At 45.2% G+C, this 19301-nt stretch overlaps 1 protein-coding gene across 2 annotated transcripts in view; it reads right to left on the bottom strand.

Annotated features, from left to right (window-relative positions):
- Nucleotides 1–398: 398 nt before the first annotated feature.
- The window catches only part of LOC117402033 (endoplasmic reticulum transmembrane helix translocase), a 38532-nt gene continuing 19629 nt past the window's right edge, over nt 399–19301 (bottom strand). For both annotated transcript variants that reach the window (XM_059008021.1, XM_059008022.1), the window contains exons 16-26: nt 16436–16561; nt 15903–16011; nt 12955–13154; nt 12133–12229; nt 11020–11201; nt 10563–10677; nt 6152–6348; nt 4202–4344; nt 3548–3659; nt 2663–2806; nt 399–2128 (exon numbers count right to left, since the gene is read on the bottom strand). In XM_059008021.1, the coding sequence (XP_058864004.1) occupies nt 2018–2128; nt 2663–2806; nt 3548–3659; nt 4202–4344; nt 6152–6348; nt 10563–10677; nt 11020–11201; nt 12133–12229; nt 12955–13154; nt 15903–16011; nt 16436–16561 (1536 nt within the window). In that variant the 3' untranslated portion in view covers nt 399–2017. The remainder of the gene's footprint in view (nt 2129–2662; nt 2807–3547; nt 3660–4201; nt 4345–6151; nt 6349–10562; nt 10678–11019; nt 11202–12132; nt 12230–12954; nt 13155–15902; nt 16012–16435; nt 16562–19301) is intronic.

The following is a 19301-nucleotide window of genomic DNA, read 5'->3' as shown; positions in this document are numbered from 1 at the left end:
GCAATCCTAACGGGCTGACAGACCCGCCTGAAATCGATTTGGTCTCGATCTGCTGTTGATTACAGTTGCAATGATTCCTTAGTTCAATGATATATCGCAATAGAGCTATCTACCGTTTTTATCATGATACAAGACCAAAAGTGCAACAGAGCTCATAGTTCACCATGTGCTTCTTCAATGAAGACCAGGGGTGTTACGTTGGTGGCATCTCATTGAATTTTTGTCTTAATTAATGTATTAATAAATGATCATTAGATCTGATTGTGCATTGTGCAAGTAGCCAATCAGGACCACCCCGTGCAGATCACGATACACATCGTGACATGAGTGTACTGTTACACCCATCCTGCTGATGGGAATGAACGATAATGAAGATCATGACAGGGTTTCCAATAAAATCCATTGACACGATTTATTTATTTCACACACCCAATAAATACTGTCCTCCTGCAGTTGGAGCATTCTATTATTGTCTTTACTAAAACACCCAGCAATAAATCAACAATTCGGAGTGTTTGACAGCTCTTGCAGTTGCGTGTTGGGAGGAATGCCTCCAGGTTCTTGGTATTATTAACATAGGAAAGGTCCTGCTACATTATGTCCAATGTTACTCTGTTCTCTTGGCTATTGTTTTTCAGTTCATGAAATAACAAAACTGGCCAAATAAAACTGCAAGTAATCAAGCCTGGATGAAACCGTCACACTTCAAACACAGATTTGTTCTTGGTTTTAGTTTTGTCTTCGTTTATTTATACAACAGTGGTGGGTGAGCGTCAGCGTTGTAGACAAAATAAATACATTCAGTAAAATAAAAAATATATATCTGGTCGGAGGACTTGCTAAAAAGATGTCCAGGTAGTGTTGGGTTCTCAAATTAAAAACACAGATGCCGTTTTTGTGTATATTACGACACATCTTTGAGTTAATGGCTGCTGCTGGCATGTGTCTTATTCTCTTTTTATACAACGACAAGTATAGAGGGAAACGAGCGTTCCATCCTGTGCAGATATGTCGCCATGGCAACACGGCTTGTAACGTTCAGAACCTGATTCACTGGGCAAGCCCGACTCACTTAGGGTGGGGTGAGGCGGGGTGACAGTTTATAAGCGGAATAACACGAGAGGGTATTTAAACACGATATAAAATCTGAAGCAGTAACACCCCAAGGAGTGCCAACGGGACTGCATTTGAACACCCGGTGGTGTGCTATTGCTTTCGTAGTGAAAGCTGTTTTTACAGCTCCCCTGATCGAAGCGGTCATTGCTCTTAGCAGCCAGTAAACCACAGAACACTTTTTTATTTAGCGTTTTCAACACTAGTGAATTACAGACGCACTCTCTCGAACATGAGGCAGATCCTTCTCTGCGGGGGTTACAAACGCTTCCTTTTGGTGACTGCCACTTTATTCACTGTGAATGCATAAATTACTTGGGATTCCAATGCCTTGTCTAAATAAATGATACTAAATCTTCTTTGATTTTGTTTTGTTTAGTTTAGGCAGTGAAAGGTTGACCAAAATACTTTGAATTTTTTTTATTCCCATTTTTTTTAAACTAAACTCAGACAGCACCATTCCCAAGAAAAACAAACAAACAGATTAACAAACGGGGGAAAGAAAAAAATAAGGAAACCAAAAGCAACAGCGCCACCTGCTGCTGCCTGAAAAGTAAAACAGCAGTGACTTTTTTAAATAGATAAATTAAAGCAGGAAACTATTCATCTTCCGTGTCGCGGCTCAGCCGAACAATTCTCCGACCTCCTTTCGTTTATTTATTTTTTATAAAACATTTTAAAACGGCTGTTGTTGTTGTTGTTGTAGTTTTTGTTTTTTTTACTTCTGAAATGTAAACAGATCGTCACAGGCTGGCGAAATGAGGAGGGGGGTGGGGCGGTCAGGTGGTTTGTCCTGGGGGTGTAGAGGAGGGGGTAGCGGGTCGTCTCTCTCTCTCCCCCTCTGATTTAGCTCTACCCCACTACACTCGCTTGGGAGCAGCATCCATACTGCGCTGGCTTGTCCTCATGAAGGTATCTTGAGACTCACGCTGCCCAGTACAAACTGGAGCAGTCTGTCCACCAGTAGAGCTGCGAAAAAATCCACTGCCAGCACCTGAGCGATCACCAGTTTGAACTGGGAACGAGAGAACCAGACAGAGAGAGAGCGAGAGAGAGAACATTAGTTAAGACCTGTTTTCAGCACACAACTAAAACAGAACACTCCATAGTGCAACATTTTGAATACAGTTGTATAAGAAACATAATATATTCAGTGACATTCTTTTACAATGTCTTCAATTGAAGATAGCTGACAAGCGTTTGGACTAAGTGTTTTTCACTGTGAAAGACTTCTGGTCAAAACGTTGATCGTCGAACTTAAGTTTCTCTTCAAATAAAGACATTCACAAATGTTTTGACTAGAAGTCTTTTTGAAAACAAAACGCTTGTCACAGAATGTCTGAGGTTGCTTTTAGTATTTCCGTAGACTAACGATGCAGCGTTTTCTCCGTGAATGTTACAGAGTAAGACACATTCTGAATGGCCGTGTCGTTTCGTTCGCACAGCGCCCTTGTGAAACGTGCAGTTTATGTTAAACTGTGCTTCTAGTCAGACGGCAGGTATGTGGGCTGCATGCGGAGTCACAGCCGGGAAGCGTGTGTTTGCTCACCTCAAAGGGAATGTCGACCAGGGAGAACTGCTCGTTGAATTCAGGAGAGGACCCTGACAGCAGCCCCACGATGGCCAGACCTGATAGAGCGATGCTCCAGAGCAGGGGCTTGTTCTCCTGAAGACTCTCCATAAAGGGGTGACCCTGAGAGGGGGGGAGAGAGATGGGGAGGGGGAGGGAGATGGGGGGAGGGGGAGAGGGGGAGAGGAGGGGGAGGGGGAGAGGGGGGAGAGGAGGAAGGAGAGAGGAGGGGAGGGGAGAGAGGAGGGGGAGTGAGGGGGAGGGAGAGGAGGGGGGAGAGAGGGGGAGAGAGAGGAGGGGGGAGAGAGGGGGAGGGGAGAGAGAGGGGTAGAGAAAGACGGGAGAGGGGAGGGAGAGAGGTAGAGGGAGGGGGAGGGAGAGAGAGGAGGAGGGAGAGGAGGAGGGGGAGGGGGAGGGGGAGGGAGGAGGGAGAGGAGGAGGGGGAGGGGGAGGGAGAGAGAGAGGGAGAGGAGGGGGAGGGGAGAGGGGACAGAAAGAGCGGGGGGAGAGAGAGAGGGAGAGGACGGAGAGAGAGGAGGGGGAAAGACAGGGGGAGAGACGGGGAGAGAGAGGGGAAGAATGTTACTTGAGTCCTGACTTACACACACTATGTACTACAGTAACACACTCCATAGTGCAACATTTTGAATTTGCAGCTGTGCCTTTAGGATTAAACACGTTTAAAACATTAACAATGTTAACATATTGGGAATGCCTGTAACCAATCAGAGAAGCCATCATGAGAAGCCATCTATCCCTTTTTGGAGCCCCAGTGCATAGGTGTGTCTTATTAAGCTCATAATAAAACTCTTGTATCTGTCCCTGCATGGTTCTGCCAGGCAGTGTGGATCTCTCCTCTCCTACCTTGTAGTTAATGGCGAAGGTTGCCATCTGCATGGCCATGGACATGATGTAGACCGTGCTGTTGATCAGGCTGGGCTCAAACTCCTTGTAGAGATCCACAAACTGATCCTCCCTGCAGCATGGGAGAACAGCAGGGTGAGAGCTCTCTCCAGGAGGGAGGGAGGGAGGAAGGGAGGGAGCATGGGCTGAAGGAGGGAGGGAAGGATGGATTCAGGGGAGGAAGGATGGACTGAGGGAGGGAGGGCAGGGTTTGCATGGTAAACGTTCTAATATACTACAGATTAGAGTTGTCCGGCAGTCTTGTAAAAAGTAACAGACTCACACGCTACAGGTTCTCTAGTCGATTGATCTAATACAGTGCTGGATCTCAATACTGCCCGGGTTCAAACCTGGTGTTTTTACTTGCTTTCTAAAAACAAAAATAAATCAGGGTGCGAGGTGTAAGGAGGAGAAGCCATTTTTCATTTACAGACCTCACACAGTACTACACAAGAGAAATCATTCTACTAAAACTATATGAACATGGCTTCTTTCACACATTTCCATACATCAAATGCTGCAACTTTTGAAAGTACAATTTTTCTTTGACACAGTAGAAAGACTCTGCTTTTTGCTCGTAGTGTTAAGGGAGCTGTTGCACTCAGGCCTGGTTACCTGGGGCTGCTGCGGAGTTGAGCCCCTTTGTACAGGTAAACCAGGCTGCAGAAGTGAACCAGGAACTGCAGCAGCACCGTCAGAACTGTGTAGAGGTTGAAGATGTTCGGCAGGGGGCGCTCTTTCGAGAGTGTCTTCAGGGGCTGCAGAGAGAGGGGGAGGGGGAGAAAAAAATGATGTTAAACTAGACGACTAATTAGAGAGGGGGAGAGAGAAAACAAACCTGGGTAAAACTGACCCTCCCACAGTAAAAGCACAGCAAAGTGTAATAAAGCACAGTGAAAGCATGGTAAAGCATAGGGGAAGCACTGCAGAGGTGGCACACCACGGTGAACTATAGTAAATGCACAGCAGTATAACTGTGGGAAAGCTGAAAAATTACTGTGCAAATCTGCGGTGGTAAACTTTTATAAGGGCAGCCTTACACCACATACATGGATGCATGAATACATGAGTGAATGGATGAATTGATGCATGGGTGAATGGATACATGGGTGAATGGATGCATGGATGGATACATGGGTGAATGGATGCATGGGTTAATGGATGCATGGGTGCATGGATGCATGGATGGATACATGGGTGAATGGATGCATGGGTTAATGGATGCATGGGTGCATGGATGCATGGATGGATACATGGGTGAATGGATGCATGGGTGAATGGATGCATGGGTGCATGGATGCATGGGTGCATGGGTGAATGGATGCATGGATGGATACATGGGTGAATGGATGCATGGGTGAATGGATGCATGGGTGCATGGGTGAATGGATGCATGGGTGAATGGATGCATGGATGGATACATGGGTGAATGCATACATGGGTGAATGGATGCATGGGTGAATGGATGCATGGATGGATACATGGGTGAATGGATGCATGGATGGATGCATGGGTGAATGGATGCATGGGTTAATGGATGCATGGGTGCATGGATGGATACATGGGTGAATGGATGCATGGGTGCATGGATGCATGGGTGAATGGATGCATGGGTGAATGGATGCATGGATGGATGCATGGATGCATGGGTGCATGGATGCATGGGTGAATGGATGCATGGGTGAATGGATGCATGGGTGAATGGATGCATGGGTGAATGGATGCATGGATGAATGCATACATGGGTGAATGGATGCATGGGTGAATGGATGCATGGGTGAATGGATGCATAGATGGATACATGGGTGAATGGATGCATGGATGGATACATGGGTGCATGGATGCATGGGTGAATGGATGCATAGATGGATACATGGGTGAATGGATGCATGGATGGATACATGGGTGCATGGATGCATGGGTGAATGGATGCATAGATGGATACATGGGTGAATGGATGCATGGATGGATACATGGGTGCATGGATGCATGGGTGAATGGATGCATAGATGGATACATGGGTGAATGGATGCATGGATGGATACATGGGTGAATGGATGCATAGATGGATACATGGGTGCATGGATGCATGGGTGAATGGATGCATGGATGGATACATGGGTGAATGGATGCATAGATGGATACATGGGTGAATGGATGCATGGATGGATACATGGGTGCATGGATGCATGGGTGAATGGATGCATAGATGGATACATGGGTGAATGGATGCATGGATGGATACATGGGTGCATGGATGCATGGGTGAATGGATGCATAGATGGATACATGGGTGAATGGATGCATGGATGGATACATGGGTGAATGGATGCATAGATGGATACATGGGTGCATGGATGCATGGGTGAATGGATGCATGGATGGATACATGGGTGAATGGATGCATAGATGGATACATGGGTGAATGGATGCATGGATGGATACATGGGTGCATGGATGCATGGGTGAATGGATGCATGGATGGATACATGGGTGCATGGATGCATGGGTGAATGGATGCATGGATGGATACATGCATGCATGGTGGCTCGTTGGGGGTCTGACCTTGGATCTGGAGATGAAGAGGAAGCAGCCCGCCAGTAGCAGCCCCTGCAGGGTGGCCTGGAAGTCGCTGAACTTCACCCCCTCCAGGTACAGGACGCTCTGACTGTACGCCAGGATCAGAGCGTTCAGGGCCAGGATCTTAAACATCTGCAGAGTCGTGACCAGCGTGCAGCGGCCCTGCTTAATCACGTGGCAGACTGCGGGCAGACAGGCACACAGGGAAAAACACACATTCGTATGGGACTATAATACACAGAGGACCCTGATATTGATGTGATACAACCATCTGCAGGTTCTTTATAATATATAGTAGACCCTGATATTGATGTGACACAGCCAGATGAAATGTATTCATAATATATCTTATTTATAATATATACTAGATACTGATATTGATGTAAAAATAATGTGATGTTTTGTAACAATTGTAAGTCGCCCTGGATAAGGGTGTCTGCTAAAAAATAAATAAATGTTACACAGCCATATGAAATGTCTTTATAATATATTGATGTGCCACAGCCATATGACATTTCTTTACAATATACAGAATAGTAGACCCTGACATTGGTGTGATACAGCCGTCTCCAATTTCTTTATAATATATAGTTAACCCTGACATTGCTGTCATACAGCCTTCTGAGATGTATTTATAATATACAGTTGTATACAAGTACTGTATCAAATAGCTTGAATCAGATGGAAATAACACCACAGTGGCTGCAGCTAACAAAATAACAAAATCATTCAATACAATCCTTCATTCGCTATATATATATATATATATATATATATACACACACACACACACACACACATACTGTAGGACAGCAGGAAGGGGGTTAATATCTTCCCTGCACAAAACATGTGCGTAGGCACATCCTGTGTAATTGTTTTGATTTATTTTATTGTTAATTATCCCCTACACCTGGTGGTAATTGTAAATTAGAACCAGGTGCAGAGTATTTAAGAGAAGCAGTCAGTCTGCTCGAGGCTGCTGAAGAGTGAAGAGCCCGGCTGGGAGTTGTGTGCAACCGTAAAGGAAAAAAAGGTCGTGTTAAACCTGTGTGATTTATTTTGTCATTTGTCAGGTAAACGGCTTAGCCGTCCTGCGTGCTAGTCAGCGCTCCGAAGGAGCTAGGTGTTTGTTTTGTTTATTTTGTTTTTGTTTGTCTATTAAAAATAGCGCGTCAGCGCTGAAAAACTCAATTTCTGTGTCCTGGGTCTGTTTTTAAAGGGGCAACGAACCGCAGAGAGTGCAGCTCCTTTACAATACATACATACATACAGGTGTACTCCATTTATAATGGAGTTCTGTTCATATCGTATTGAGGAGGCAGGTCCAACATGGGCTTTAATGGGGAGTTACTCTGGTTAAAACGGACTCGCTTATAACGTATATACTGTTTAATACGTACAGTTTTCCTGTTCCACAGGCACATTTACCAGTATTTATTTGACAGGGACAACAAGCATTTGACATGTCTACAGAGAGTAAATATTTAAGGTACGTATGTTCGCAGTTACACACAGCATTTCGAATTGGGTTTACAACGTACCATTGTCCCCTTGGAGTCCGTTATAAGTGGCATGCACCTGTATTATGAGGTCGGCACTGGTGCCCGAAAACTGGTACTACCTGGGTTTTGATTTATTAATTTGAGAATTTAAAGAAATGTAGAAAATATGACAGTGCAGTTGTAAGCGCGGGTCTCTGGACGGTGTAATAAAGAGAACGTTAAAACCAGCTTTTGCATGAAACCTTTTCTTAGCTGACAGGATATCAATGTTTTACACAAAACAATAACACACAGCAAGCGGCAAGCACACCTCAATAATAAGAACTGCAGAGACTATTCTACTGAGGAACTAAATCGGAAACAAAACAGCATAACACCATCCTGCTGGTTTATATCAGTGATAACTCTGTGATCAGAGCTTCATTGATAAAGAAAGAGCAGAGACAATAATACCGTTCTTAAGAAGCACACATTCAGAATCATAGCAAGCTGAAAGAGCATTATACAAGTCCTAGTGTTAGACTTTATAATCACGTAGTCTACATCATCTACAAAGTATGTGCAGATAAATAAATTCAGGGGTGGCGGTGACGACTGTGTACTTTGCCCGTCCACTTTTTATGCTCTGTGTGGATGCATTATTATTCGATGTTTTGTTATGGTTTGGCATTTAAACGGTTTAAAATGAAATAAAAAGTGGAAAGGCATTCAGATGACTCCAGAAGACCGACATTGATTTAAAAGAAACAACACACCACACCCTACACAAACATTGGTTTGGCCCATTGTCCTCACTGTAGTAATATCTAGCTATATCTAACATTATCAGTGCTGTAAATGCAACGGAACCTGCAGTTTGTGGAGATTGAAAAAAAAAAAAAAAAAAAAATTTAGGCTCGATAATTGTTAGCTTGCGTTGTTTTTATTCTGTATTCGTTAAATTCTACTAATTGAAAAAAGGCGAGAGAGAACCAGACTGTTCTTATTGTTTTTATATATGTTTTGAATAGGGGATGTTAGCAGGGTTGGGTAGGGGTTCAACACCAACCCTAAATAAAACGTTCTTCCTGTTATTAAGCAGTAGTATAACCAGAAGCAGTGGTATTTAAAACAGAAGCCAGCTTTCACTTTAGCGAAGTAGGCTACAATATTTTTTTTTTCATTAAAAACTTGTTGTTTATTGAAATTAATGTTCAGCTTTCATATTGAAGCTTGTTGGGTACTACTCATTCAATCCAAGCATTCACTTCAAAAATAGCAGTGTAGGAATTTGCTTGTAGACGTTTTTCAAATCAAGTAAGCTTATTTAATTTGTGTATAAAAAATGACAATAGAGTCGCAGTCCTTCTTTCACAGCCAGTGTCATCTTTATGACACGTAGCTGAAATTGTAAAGTAATTAAATGTCCCTGGCAGTAGACTGTCTCTGTTTAGCGCACGCAAGAACTTGCAGAATTGATAAAACTGTTTTAATCAACTGAATTTTAAGAAATTGCCTTTGAGAGCAAAACATTTTATGACATTTTTAACTTTCATAGCTGAAGAGGTGCCAGGCTATTCCTCGTCAAGCCCAGAGGGGCCGGGGCTGAGCCTCGTCAAGCCCAGAGGGGCCGGGGCTGAGCCTCGTCAAGCCCAGAGAGGCCGAGGCCGAGTCTCGTCAATCCTTGAGGGGCCGGGGCTGAGCCTCGTCAAGCCCAGAGAGGGGCTGAGCCTCGTCAAGCCCAGAGGGGCCGGGGCCGGGGCCGGGGCTGAGCCTCGTCAAGCCCAGGGGGACCGGGGCTGAGCCTCGTCAAGCCCAGGGGGGCCAGGGCTGAGCCTCGTCAAGCCCAGGGGGGCCGGGGCTGAGCCTCGTCAAGCCCAGAAAGGGGCTGAGCCTCGTCAAGCCCAGAGGGGCCGGGGCTGAGCCTCGTCAAGCCCAGGGGGGCCGGGGCTGAGCCTCGTCAAGCCCAGAGAGGGGCTGAGCCTCGTCAAGCCCAGAGGTCAAGCCCTGAGCCCCAGCACAAATTAACCACTGTCTGTGATCCATTAATAGTAACTGTATGGCTTCCAATACGGAATGCTTTACCTACAGTTATTGCGCAGACATAGTTTCTTCAAAAAGATCAAAGAAGTAGCCTTTATTTGAAAATAAACAAGGAAATAAATAAAATAAAAATAGCGTTGCTGTACTACTGCATTAGTTTTAAAACTGAACATAACAGCCATGTCAACAACAACAACAACAGTAGAATATGACCAATATATGTCACAAAGAATCCCACAGCATGAAGCACAGTTAACATTAATAACTGCATTCAAACGGATATGTTTTATTATTATTATTATTATTATTATTATTATTACTACTATTTTGATGTTTCCAGTACTGAAAAAGGTTACACAAGTCTACAGATCTGAAGGGACTAAATGTATGTGTACTATATAGTATTTAAACATGTATCATGCACTTAAAACATTAATATATGTGATTTTTTAAAAATCATTACCCGAAAAACATCCGGGTACCCGGGTATTTTTCACGGCGGGTACCCGGTTCCGGATTTTCTACCCGTGCCGACCTCTAATATATATATATATATATATATATATATATATATATATATATATATATATATATATATATATATAGGTCTAAAATGTGACATTGAGTTACATTGTTAGCTACAATCAACTTGCGTCTAGTCAAGTTTACACCAAGTCTATGTCTAGCCCTGTTCATGCCTAGCCTGGTTTACACCTAGCCTGGTTTACGTCTAGTCCTGGTTTACACCTAGCCTGGTTTACGTCTAGCCTAGTTTACACCTAGCCTGGTTTACGTCTAGTCCTGTCTACACCTAGCCGAGTTTCACCTAGTTTACGTCTAGCCTGGTTCAGAGTTTGCTTGCGGATACTCACTGCACTGTATGGAGGAGAGTTTGGAGGTGAAAGGAGCAGCGATGGAGGCGTCTCCCAGTTTAACCACCTGAATCTGGTCCTCTTCCAGTTCCTTTAGCACCTGGCTGATTCGCTCCTGCAATAAAACACAAAAGTTCAGATATAAAAGTTTACTGTGGTAAATCTGCTTGGTAATTTTGCAGTTTCACCCCATGCTTTTCCCATGGTTATAATCTGCATTGGCTGTCTGTGCTTTACCATGCTTTCACTATGCTTTTACACTTTGCTGTGCTTTTACTAGTGTAAACTTTTATAAGGGTTAGTTTAACATGTTTTTTTTTTTTTTTTAATATGCTTTACTATGCCTCCCTATTCTTTACGATGCTTACCTATGCATTACCATGTTTTCCATGGGCTTTGTTACACTTTGCTATGTTTTTACTGTGGGACACTTATTAGGGGAGTGCTGCTGACTGACCCTCTGCATCGCCAGCTGCTCCTCGCGCTGTGACATGGCTCTCTGTTTGGCGGCTCGTGAGGCCAGCTTGACGTTGCCGCTGGGCAGCGAGGGGAGGGAGGGCTTGGTGTCGTTCTGAGTCTCCCTGGACTTCCTCTTCCTCTCAGGAACTCGCTCTGGGGCATTGGCTAAGAGGGCCACCCCTGAAACACAGAGAGAGAGACGGGGGTAGGGTCACTGCCTGGTCCACACGCTGCTGCACCCAGTCCTGGGGTTCAGAACTCCCCTCAATGAAGTATATTATTAAAATGATCAGGAGCCAGGAGTTTGAGCAGGGTTAGAAACTCACACTAGCCCTGCTGCTGCACCCAGTCCTGGGTTTTAGACCTCCCCTCAATGAAGTATATTATTAAAATGATCAGGAGCCAGGAGTTTGAGCAGGGTTAGAAACTCACACTAGCCTTGCTGCTGCACACAGTCCTTGGTTTCAGAACTCCCCTCAATGCAGTCTATTATTAAAATGATCAGGAGCCAGGAGTTTGAGCAGGGTTAGAAACGAGCCTTGCTGCACCCAGTCTCAGAATTACTAAGTATATATATATTTTAAATGATCAGGTACCAGGGGTAATTCCTCCCTTATAGCTGCATGAATAACTCTAATCAGTAAACCTACAGACTCGGTTGATGCTGTGATGAGAGCTGTGATGAGTTCAGAACAGATTGCTCAATTTCCTGGCTCCCGGTCGTTTCAATAATATACCTAAACATGGGTAGTTCTGAAACCTAGGACTGGGTGTCCTGATATTGATGTGATACATCCATCTGAGGTTTCTTTGTATCAGATGGCTTGTATCGGATAGAAAGGACGTCACACTAAGATTACTGCTGATTACTATAATTTTCTAACTATACATTATTTAACTATATATACACTTTCTTGTCTTTTATAGCAACTGCATTGGCGAAACTTGAAGAACTTTGACTCGCTAACCTTTTTTAATTGGATTTCAACATCCAATTGGAAAACAAGACTCCTATTGCATAGCAGTTTCACCCATTCCAGGTTTTAATACATGCTTGATTAGCCACAGTTACTGCTATGCAACCCTGAAGCCCAGCCCTGCACAGACTCACCTATGTGCGCGTGTTTCAAGGCTCCCACGTCATTCGTGCCGTCTCCACACATCAGGGTAATGAAACCCAGGCTCTTCAAGCTGGTGATCACAAACTCCTGCAACCCAAATCACAACTTTCACTCAGCATTTACACAAAGCTCCGGCATGGCATACTGACTGAGAAAGAAAGTGCTGAAAAGAGAAAGGCTACAGCACGTTATCTCATCAACGTATAAAAAGGTAAACATGGAGAGAATCCAAAGAAAGAGCAACCAGACTGATCCCAGGGCTTAAAAGAATGAGCTACGAAGACGGACTGAATACAGAACAGAATCTATTTAGCCTGGAACACACAGAAGAACGTGGGGTGGAGGGTGGGAGGGGGACGACGACAGTGAAGACATGATTGAAGTCTTTAAAATCTTTAAAAGAGTTGACAGTTAATCCAAACCATTACTTAAAGCACAAAACAGATACCAGGACCAGAGGACACACAGTTGGAAATTAAGTGGCGATAGACTCAGGACAGACAGAAGGAGACTCTTAGTCATGTTGTCCCCACTGAAAAATGGGGATTGGCAACTCACAAGAAAAATAAAACTCTTCACTAGTGAAAGCAAATGCCTCATATACAGGCTGATTCATAATTCACACAAAGCTGTTGGAGCATCACAGGAACTGGAGGGTACGTGGAGGATGATAACGCTCTGTGATGCAAGAGGGTCGCATGTTGCACCAATTATGAATCACCCTGTATGTGTGGTTTATCAAAAGAGAAGTTTCTGGAATTTTCAGGGGACTGGGCCCCAGTTCGAGGACCACTGAACCAGCAATCACTGACCTTCTGCTTGGGGGCGACCCTGGCGAACACCTGAATGTTGGGGATGAGTTTCAGGAGGAGCCCTGAGTTCTGCACCTGTAAGCAGGCCAGCCCCTCTCCCGTGACACACAGGTCAAACTCCCTGACCAGCTCCTTCACAGAGTGAGGGACCAGGGGCAGCTCCACAGAGCCGTCGATGGACTGCCACTGCCAAGCTGCACCTGCAACACAGACACACACAGATAAAACAGAGACAGACACAAGCACAGACACCCAGAGTCACAAACACAGACACACACACAGGTAAAACAGACACAGACACAAGCACAGACACCCAGCGTCACAAACACAGACACACACACAGGTAAAACAGACACAGACACAAGCACAGACACCCAGAGTCACAAACACAGACACACACACAGGTAAAACAGACACAGACACAAGCACAGACACCCAGCGTCACAAACACAGACACACACACAGGTAAAACAGAGACAGACACAAGCACAGACACCCAGAGTCACAAACACAGACACACACACAGGTAAAACAGAGACAGACACAAGCACAGACACCCAGAGTCACAAACACAGACACACACAGGTAAAACAGAGACAGACACAAGCACAGACACCCAGAGTCACAAACACAGACACACACACAGGTAAAACAGACACAGACACAAGCACAGACACCCAGAGTCACAAACACAGACACACACACAGACACAAGCACAGACACCCAGAGTCACAAACACAGACACACACACAGGTAAAACAGAGACAGACACAAGCACAGACACCCAGAGTCACAAACACAGACACACACACAGGTAAAACAGACACAGACACAAGCACAGACACCCAGCGTCACAAACACAGACACACACACAGGTAAAACAGACACAGACACAAGCACAGACACCCAGAGTCACAAACACAGACACACACACAGATAAAACAGAGACAGACACAAGCACAGACACCCAGAGTCACAAACACAGACACACACACAGGTAAAACAGAGACAGACACAAGCACAGACACCCAGAGTCACAAACACAGACACACACACAGGTAAAACAGAGACAGACACAAGCACAGACACCCAGCGCCACAAACACAGACACACACACAGGTAAAACAGAGACCGACACAAGCACAGACACCCAGAGTCACAAACACAGACACACACACAGGTAAAACAGACACAGACACAAGCACAGACACCCAGAGTCACAAACACAGACACACACACAGGTAAAACAGAGACAGACACAAGCACAGACACCCAGCGCCACAAACACAGACACACACACAGGTAAAACAGAGACCGACACAAGCACAGACACCCAGAGTCACAAACACAGACACACACACAGGTAAAACAGAGACAGACACAAGCACAGACACCCAGAGTCACAAACACAGACACACACAGGTAAAACAGAGACAGACACAAGCACAGACACCCAGAGTCACAAACACAGACACACACACAGATAAAACAGACACAGACACACACAGGTAAAACAGAGACAGACAGTAGCACAGACACCCAGCGTCACAAACACAGACACACACACACAGGTAAAACAGAGACCGACACAAGCACAGACACCCAGAGTCACAAACACAGACACACACACAGGTAAAACAAACACAAACACAAGCACAGACACCCAGAGTCACAAACACAGACACACACACAGGTAAAACAGACACAGACACAAGCACAGACACCCAGAGTCACAAACACAGACACACACACAGATAAAACAGACACAGACACACACAGGTAAAACAGAGACAGACAGTAGCACAGACACCCAGCGTCACAAACACAGACACACACACAGGTAAAACAGACACAGACACAAGCACAGACACCCAGCGTCACAAACACAGACACACACACAGGTAAAACAGAGACAGACACAAGCACAGACACCCAGAGTCACAAACACAGACACACACAGGTAAAACAGAGACAGACACAAGCACAGACACCCAGTGTCACAAACACAGACACACACACAGATAAAACAGACACAGACACAAGCACAGACACCCAGCGTCACAAACACAGACACACACACAGGTAAAACAGAGACAGACACAAGCACAGACACCCAGAGTCACAAACACAGACACACACACAGGTAAAACAGAGACAGACACAAGCACAGACACCCAGAGTCACAAACACAGACACACACACAGGTAAAACAGAGACAGACACAAGCACAGACACCCAGAGTCACAAACACAGACACACACACAGGTAAAACAGAGACCGACACAAGCACAGACACCCAGAGTCACAAACACAGACACACACACAGGTAAAACAGAGACAGACACAAGCACAGACACCCAGAGTCACAAACACAGACACACACACAGGTAAAACAGAGACAGACACAAGCACAGACACCCAGAGACACAAACAAGCACAGACACAGTCACAAACACAGACAGACACAAACACAGACACACAGAGTCACAAGCACAGATACACAGAGACACAAACACAGACAGACAAGCACAGGCACACAGAGTCATAAGCACAGACACACAAGCACAGACACAGACACAGACAGTCACAAGCACAGTGATCCCCATGGTTTTGATAATTTTTATTCTCCCACTATGGGTCATAAATCAGCAAGGGAATTCAATGCCTTAGAAGTCAAAAGCCCAGAAACTAGCGCTCCTCATTTAACAAGTGTCGTTGCTCCCGTTCATCAGATTAGTCGCCCCGCCACTGGTGTTGTTCAGACCTGGAGATTATGTTTAAACACGGCGAGGCAAAGGGCAGCATGCAGCTACCGACACCAACAATAAGACACGAAACCCACAGCAGAGGAGAGCTTGAAGCATATATGGAAGATACTGTAAATCAAGGTCAGTATATTAACTTTCTCTCTCTCTCTCTCTCTCTTTCTCTCTCTCTCCGTGACTCACCGTGAGTGGGCGGGGCCTGCAGGATGAGGGTGTGAGGCTTCTGAATGAAGTGCAGCTCCCTGGCCACATGGCAGGCTGTCAGCGGGTTGTCTCCTGTGATCATCACCACCTGGAAGGGAGAGACAAACAATATGAAAATGAGTTGAAAATGATAGTCTTCAATATACTATCATTATAATTACTGTTAGTATTACGATTACTACTAAAATAAGATTCCTAATGCATAGCAGTTTCATCCATTCCAGGTTTTGTTACGAGCTCCATTAGCCAAAGTGTATAGGTAACAAGTTCAGGTATGTCTCACAGTAAAACCAGGAATGGATCAAACTGCTATGCAGTCTTAATTCTATCCCTGTAGTTCACTTCCACTGCATAGCACTCCAGGTTTTGCATACATTAAGATTTAATGTCAGTTGTAGAATGACTCTCTCTACACAGTGCTTAGCGCTTGGTGCTTCAGTGATGATTTAATATCTCCTCGAGTGCTGTGGGCTGGATATCGAGGATCCTCCTGTTGAAAGCCTGGTTCTTACGTGGTGTGAGGCGTTCTGTATCTCTTTGATCACGGCTTTGGAGTCGGTCTTGAGGGGGCAGGACACCACGATGAACCCTGCGAACTTCAGACTGCACTCCAGAGCGTCACGGGAGAGCTCTCGCACCTGCGGCACACCAGAGCACACGAGCAATCAGGACTTACAGGCGCAACAACACACACAACAAACCACCCTGAACATCCAGAACAATCAGTCAGTCCAGTACAACTTATCCGAAGCTAAGGGCTGATTCTCCAAGCGTTTATTCCAGTCTTTGACCAACTCCTGTTCATTTTACAAAAACATAAACCAAACAACTCATTTATGCAATTCAGGTCCTCTTAAGCACTCTCTGTGTGTTTTGTTTTTCATGCCGTAACATTAAGATGATTTCTTCTCTTTTAAAATAAGAAAGAATTTAAAGAATGGAGTTATTTAAAGAATGGAGGAAACGCTTTGAAAATATGGCCCCAAGTCAAGTAGACACATGCTTCAGCTCGTGCCTCTTTCAGTGCACTGTATGAGGCTTGTTTGAGATCTTTCAGTACACTGTATAAGGCTTGTTTGAGCTCTTTCAGTACACTGTATAAGGCTTGTTTGAGCTCTTTCAGTACACTGTATAAGGCTTGTTTGAGCTCTTTCAGTACACTGTATAAGGCTTGTTTGAGCTCTTTCAGTACACTGTATAAGGCTTGTTTGAGCTCTTCAGTACACTGTATAAGGCTTGTTTGAGCTCTTTCAGTGCACTGTATAAGGCTTGTTTGAGCTCTTTCAGTACACTGTATAAGGCTTGTTTGAGCTCTTTCAGTACACTGTATAAGGCTTGTTTGAGCTCTTCAGTACACTGTATAAGGCTTGTTTGAGCTCTTTCAGTACACTGTATAAGGCTTGTTTGAGCTCTTTCAGTACACTGTATAAGGCTTGTTTGAGCTCTTTCAGTACACTGTATAAGGCTTGTTTGAGCTCTTCAGTACACTGTATAAGGCTTGTTTGAGCTCTTTCAGTACACTGTATAAGGCTTGTTTGAGCTCTTCAGTACACTGTATAAGGCTTGTTTGAGCTCTTTCAGTACACTGTATAAGGCTTGTTTGAGCTTTTCAGTGCACTGTATAAGGCTTGTTTGAGCTCTTTCAGTACACTGTATAAGGCTTGTTTGAGCTCTTCAGTACACTGTATAAGGCTTGTTTGAGCTCTTTCAGTACACTGTATAAGGCTTGTTTGAGCTTTTCAGTGCACTGTATAAGGCTTGTTTGAGCTCTTTCAGTACACTGTATGAGGCTTGCTTGGCACACTGAAGAAGGCACTAGCTGAAAAGTTTGTCTACTTTACTTAGTTTCTTATCAAGTCTTGGGCACACATTGGGAAACATATCTTTTGACTGATCTGAACCTAGACTTTAGTATCGGTCCACCACATCCTTGTTTACCATGCTATGTCAAAACGTTGTTGTAACAAATGTTGCAAATTAGTCTAAGAAAGTCAAGACAGTAAATAGACACATTTCTTTAATGTCACATTGTTCTTTAAAGTATTGTCGGTTTTTAATGAAATTGGTAACCTAAAAGTATATCTTGGCAGCTTTGAGTGCATTTACTTACAAACCCTTGTGGATGGTTCTCTGCTGGTGGGTGAGGTGTTTGGGATTGTGGATGGTTCTCTGCTGGTGGGTGAGGTGTTTGGGATTGTGGATGGTTCTCTGCTGGTGGGTGAGGTGTTTGGGATTGTGGATGGTTCTCTGCTGGTGGGTGAGGTGTTTGGGATTGGGGATGGTTCTCTGCTGGTGGGTGAGGTGTTTGGGATTGGGGATGGTTCTCTGCTGGTGGGTGAGGTGTTTGGGATTGTGGATGGTTCTCTGCTGGTGGGTGAGGTGTTTGGGATTGTGGATGGTTCTCTGCTGGTGGGTGAGGTGTTTGGGATTGTGGATGGTTCTCTGCTGGTGGGTGAGGTGTTTGGGATTGTGGATGGTTCTCTGCTGGTGGGTGAGGTGTTTGGGATTGTGGATGGTTCTCTGCTGGTGGGTGAGGTGTTTGGGATTGGGGATGGTTCTTTGCTGGTGGGTGAGGTGTTTGGGATTGGGGATGGTTCTCTGCTGGTGGGTGAGGTGTTTGGGATTGTGGATGGTTCTCTGCTGGTGGGTGAGGTGTTTGGGATTGTGGATGGTTCTCTGCTGGTGGGTGAGGTGTTTGGGATTGTGGATGGTTCTCTGCTGGTGGGTGAGGTGTTTGGGATTGTGAATGGTTCTCTGCTGGTGGGTGAGGTGTTTGGGATTGTGGATGGTTCTCTGCTGGTGGGTGAGGTGTTTGGGATTGTGGATGGTTCTCTGCTGGTGGGTGAGGTGTTTGGGATTGTGGATGGTTCTCTGCTGGTGGGTGAGGTGTTTGGGATTGTGGATGGTTCTCTGCTGGTGGGTGAGGTGTTTGGGATTGTGGATGGTTCTCTGCTGGTGGGTGAGGTGTTTGGGATTGGGGATGGTTCTCTGCTGGTGGGTGAGGTGTTTGGGATTGGGGATGGTTCTCTGCTGGTGGGTGAGGTGTTTGGGATTGTGGATGGTTCTCTGCTGGTGGGTGAGGTGTTTGGGATTGTGGATGGTTCTCTGCTGGTGGGTGAGGTGTTTGGGATTGTGGATGGTTCTCTGCTGGTGGGTGAGGTGTTTGGGATTGTGGATGGTTCTCTGCTGGTGGGTGAGGTGTTTGGGATTGTGGATGGTTCTCTGCTGGTGGGTGAGGTGTTTGGGATTGGGGATGGTTCTTTGCTGGTGGGTGAGGTGTTTGGGATTGGGGATGGTTCTCTGCTGGTGGGTGAGGTGTTTGGGATTGTGGATGGTTCTCTGCTGGTGGGTGAGGTGTTTGGGATTGTGGATGGTTCT

This window comes from Acipenser ruthenus, chromosome 36, assembly GCF_902713425.1.
Source record: "Acipenser ruthenus chromosome 36, fAciRut3.2 maternal haplotype, whole genome shotgun sequence".
NCBI classification, from domain to species: domain Eukaryota; kingdom Metazoa; phylum Chordata; class Actinopteri; order Acipenseriformes; family Acipenseridae; genus Acipenser; species Acipenser ruthenus.
The sequence above is the reverse complement of the archived record's forward strand: the minus strand, read 5'-3'. Positions and strand labels throughout refer to the sequence as shown.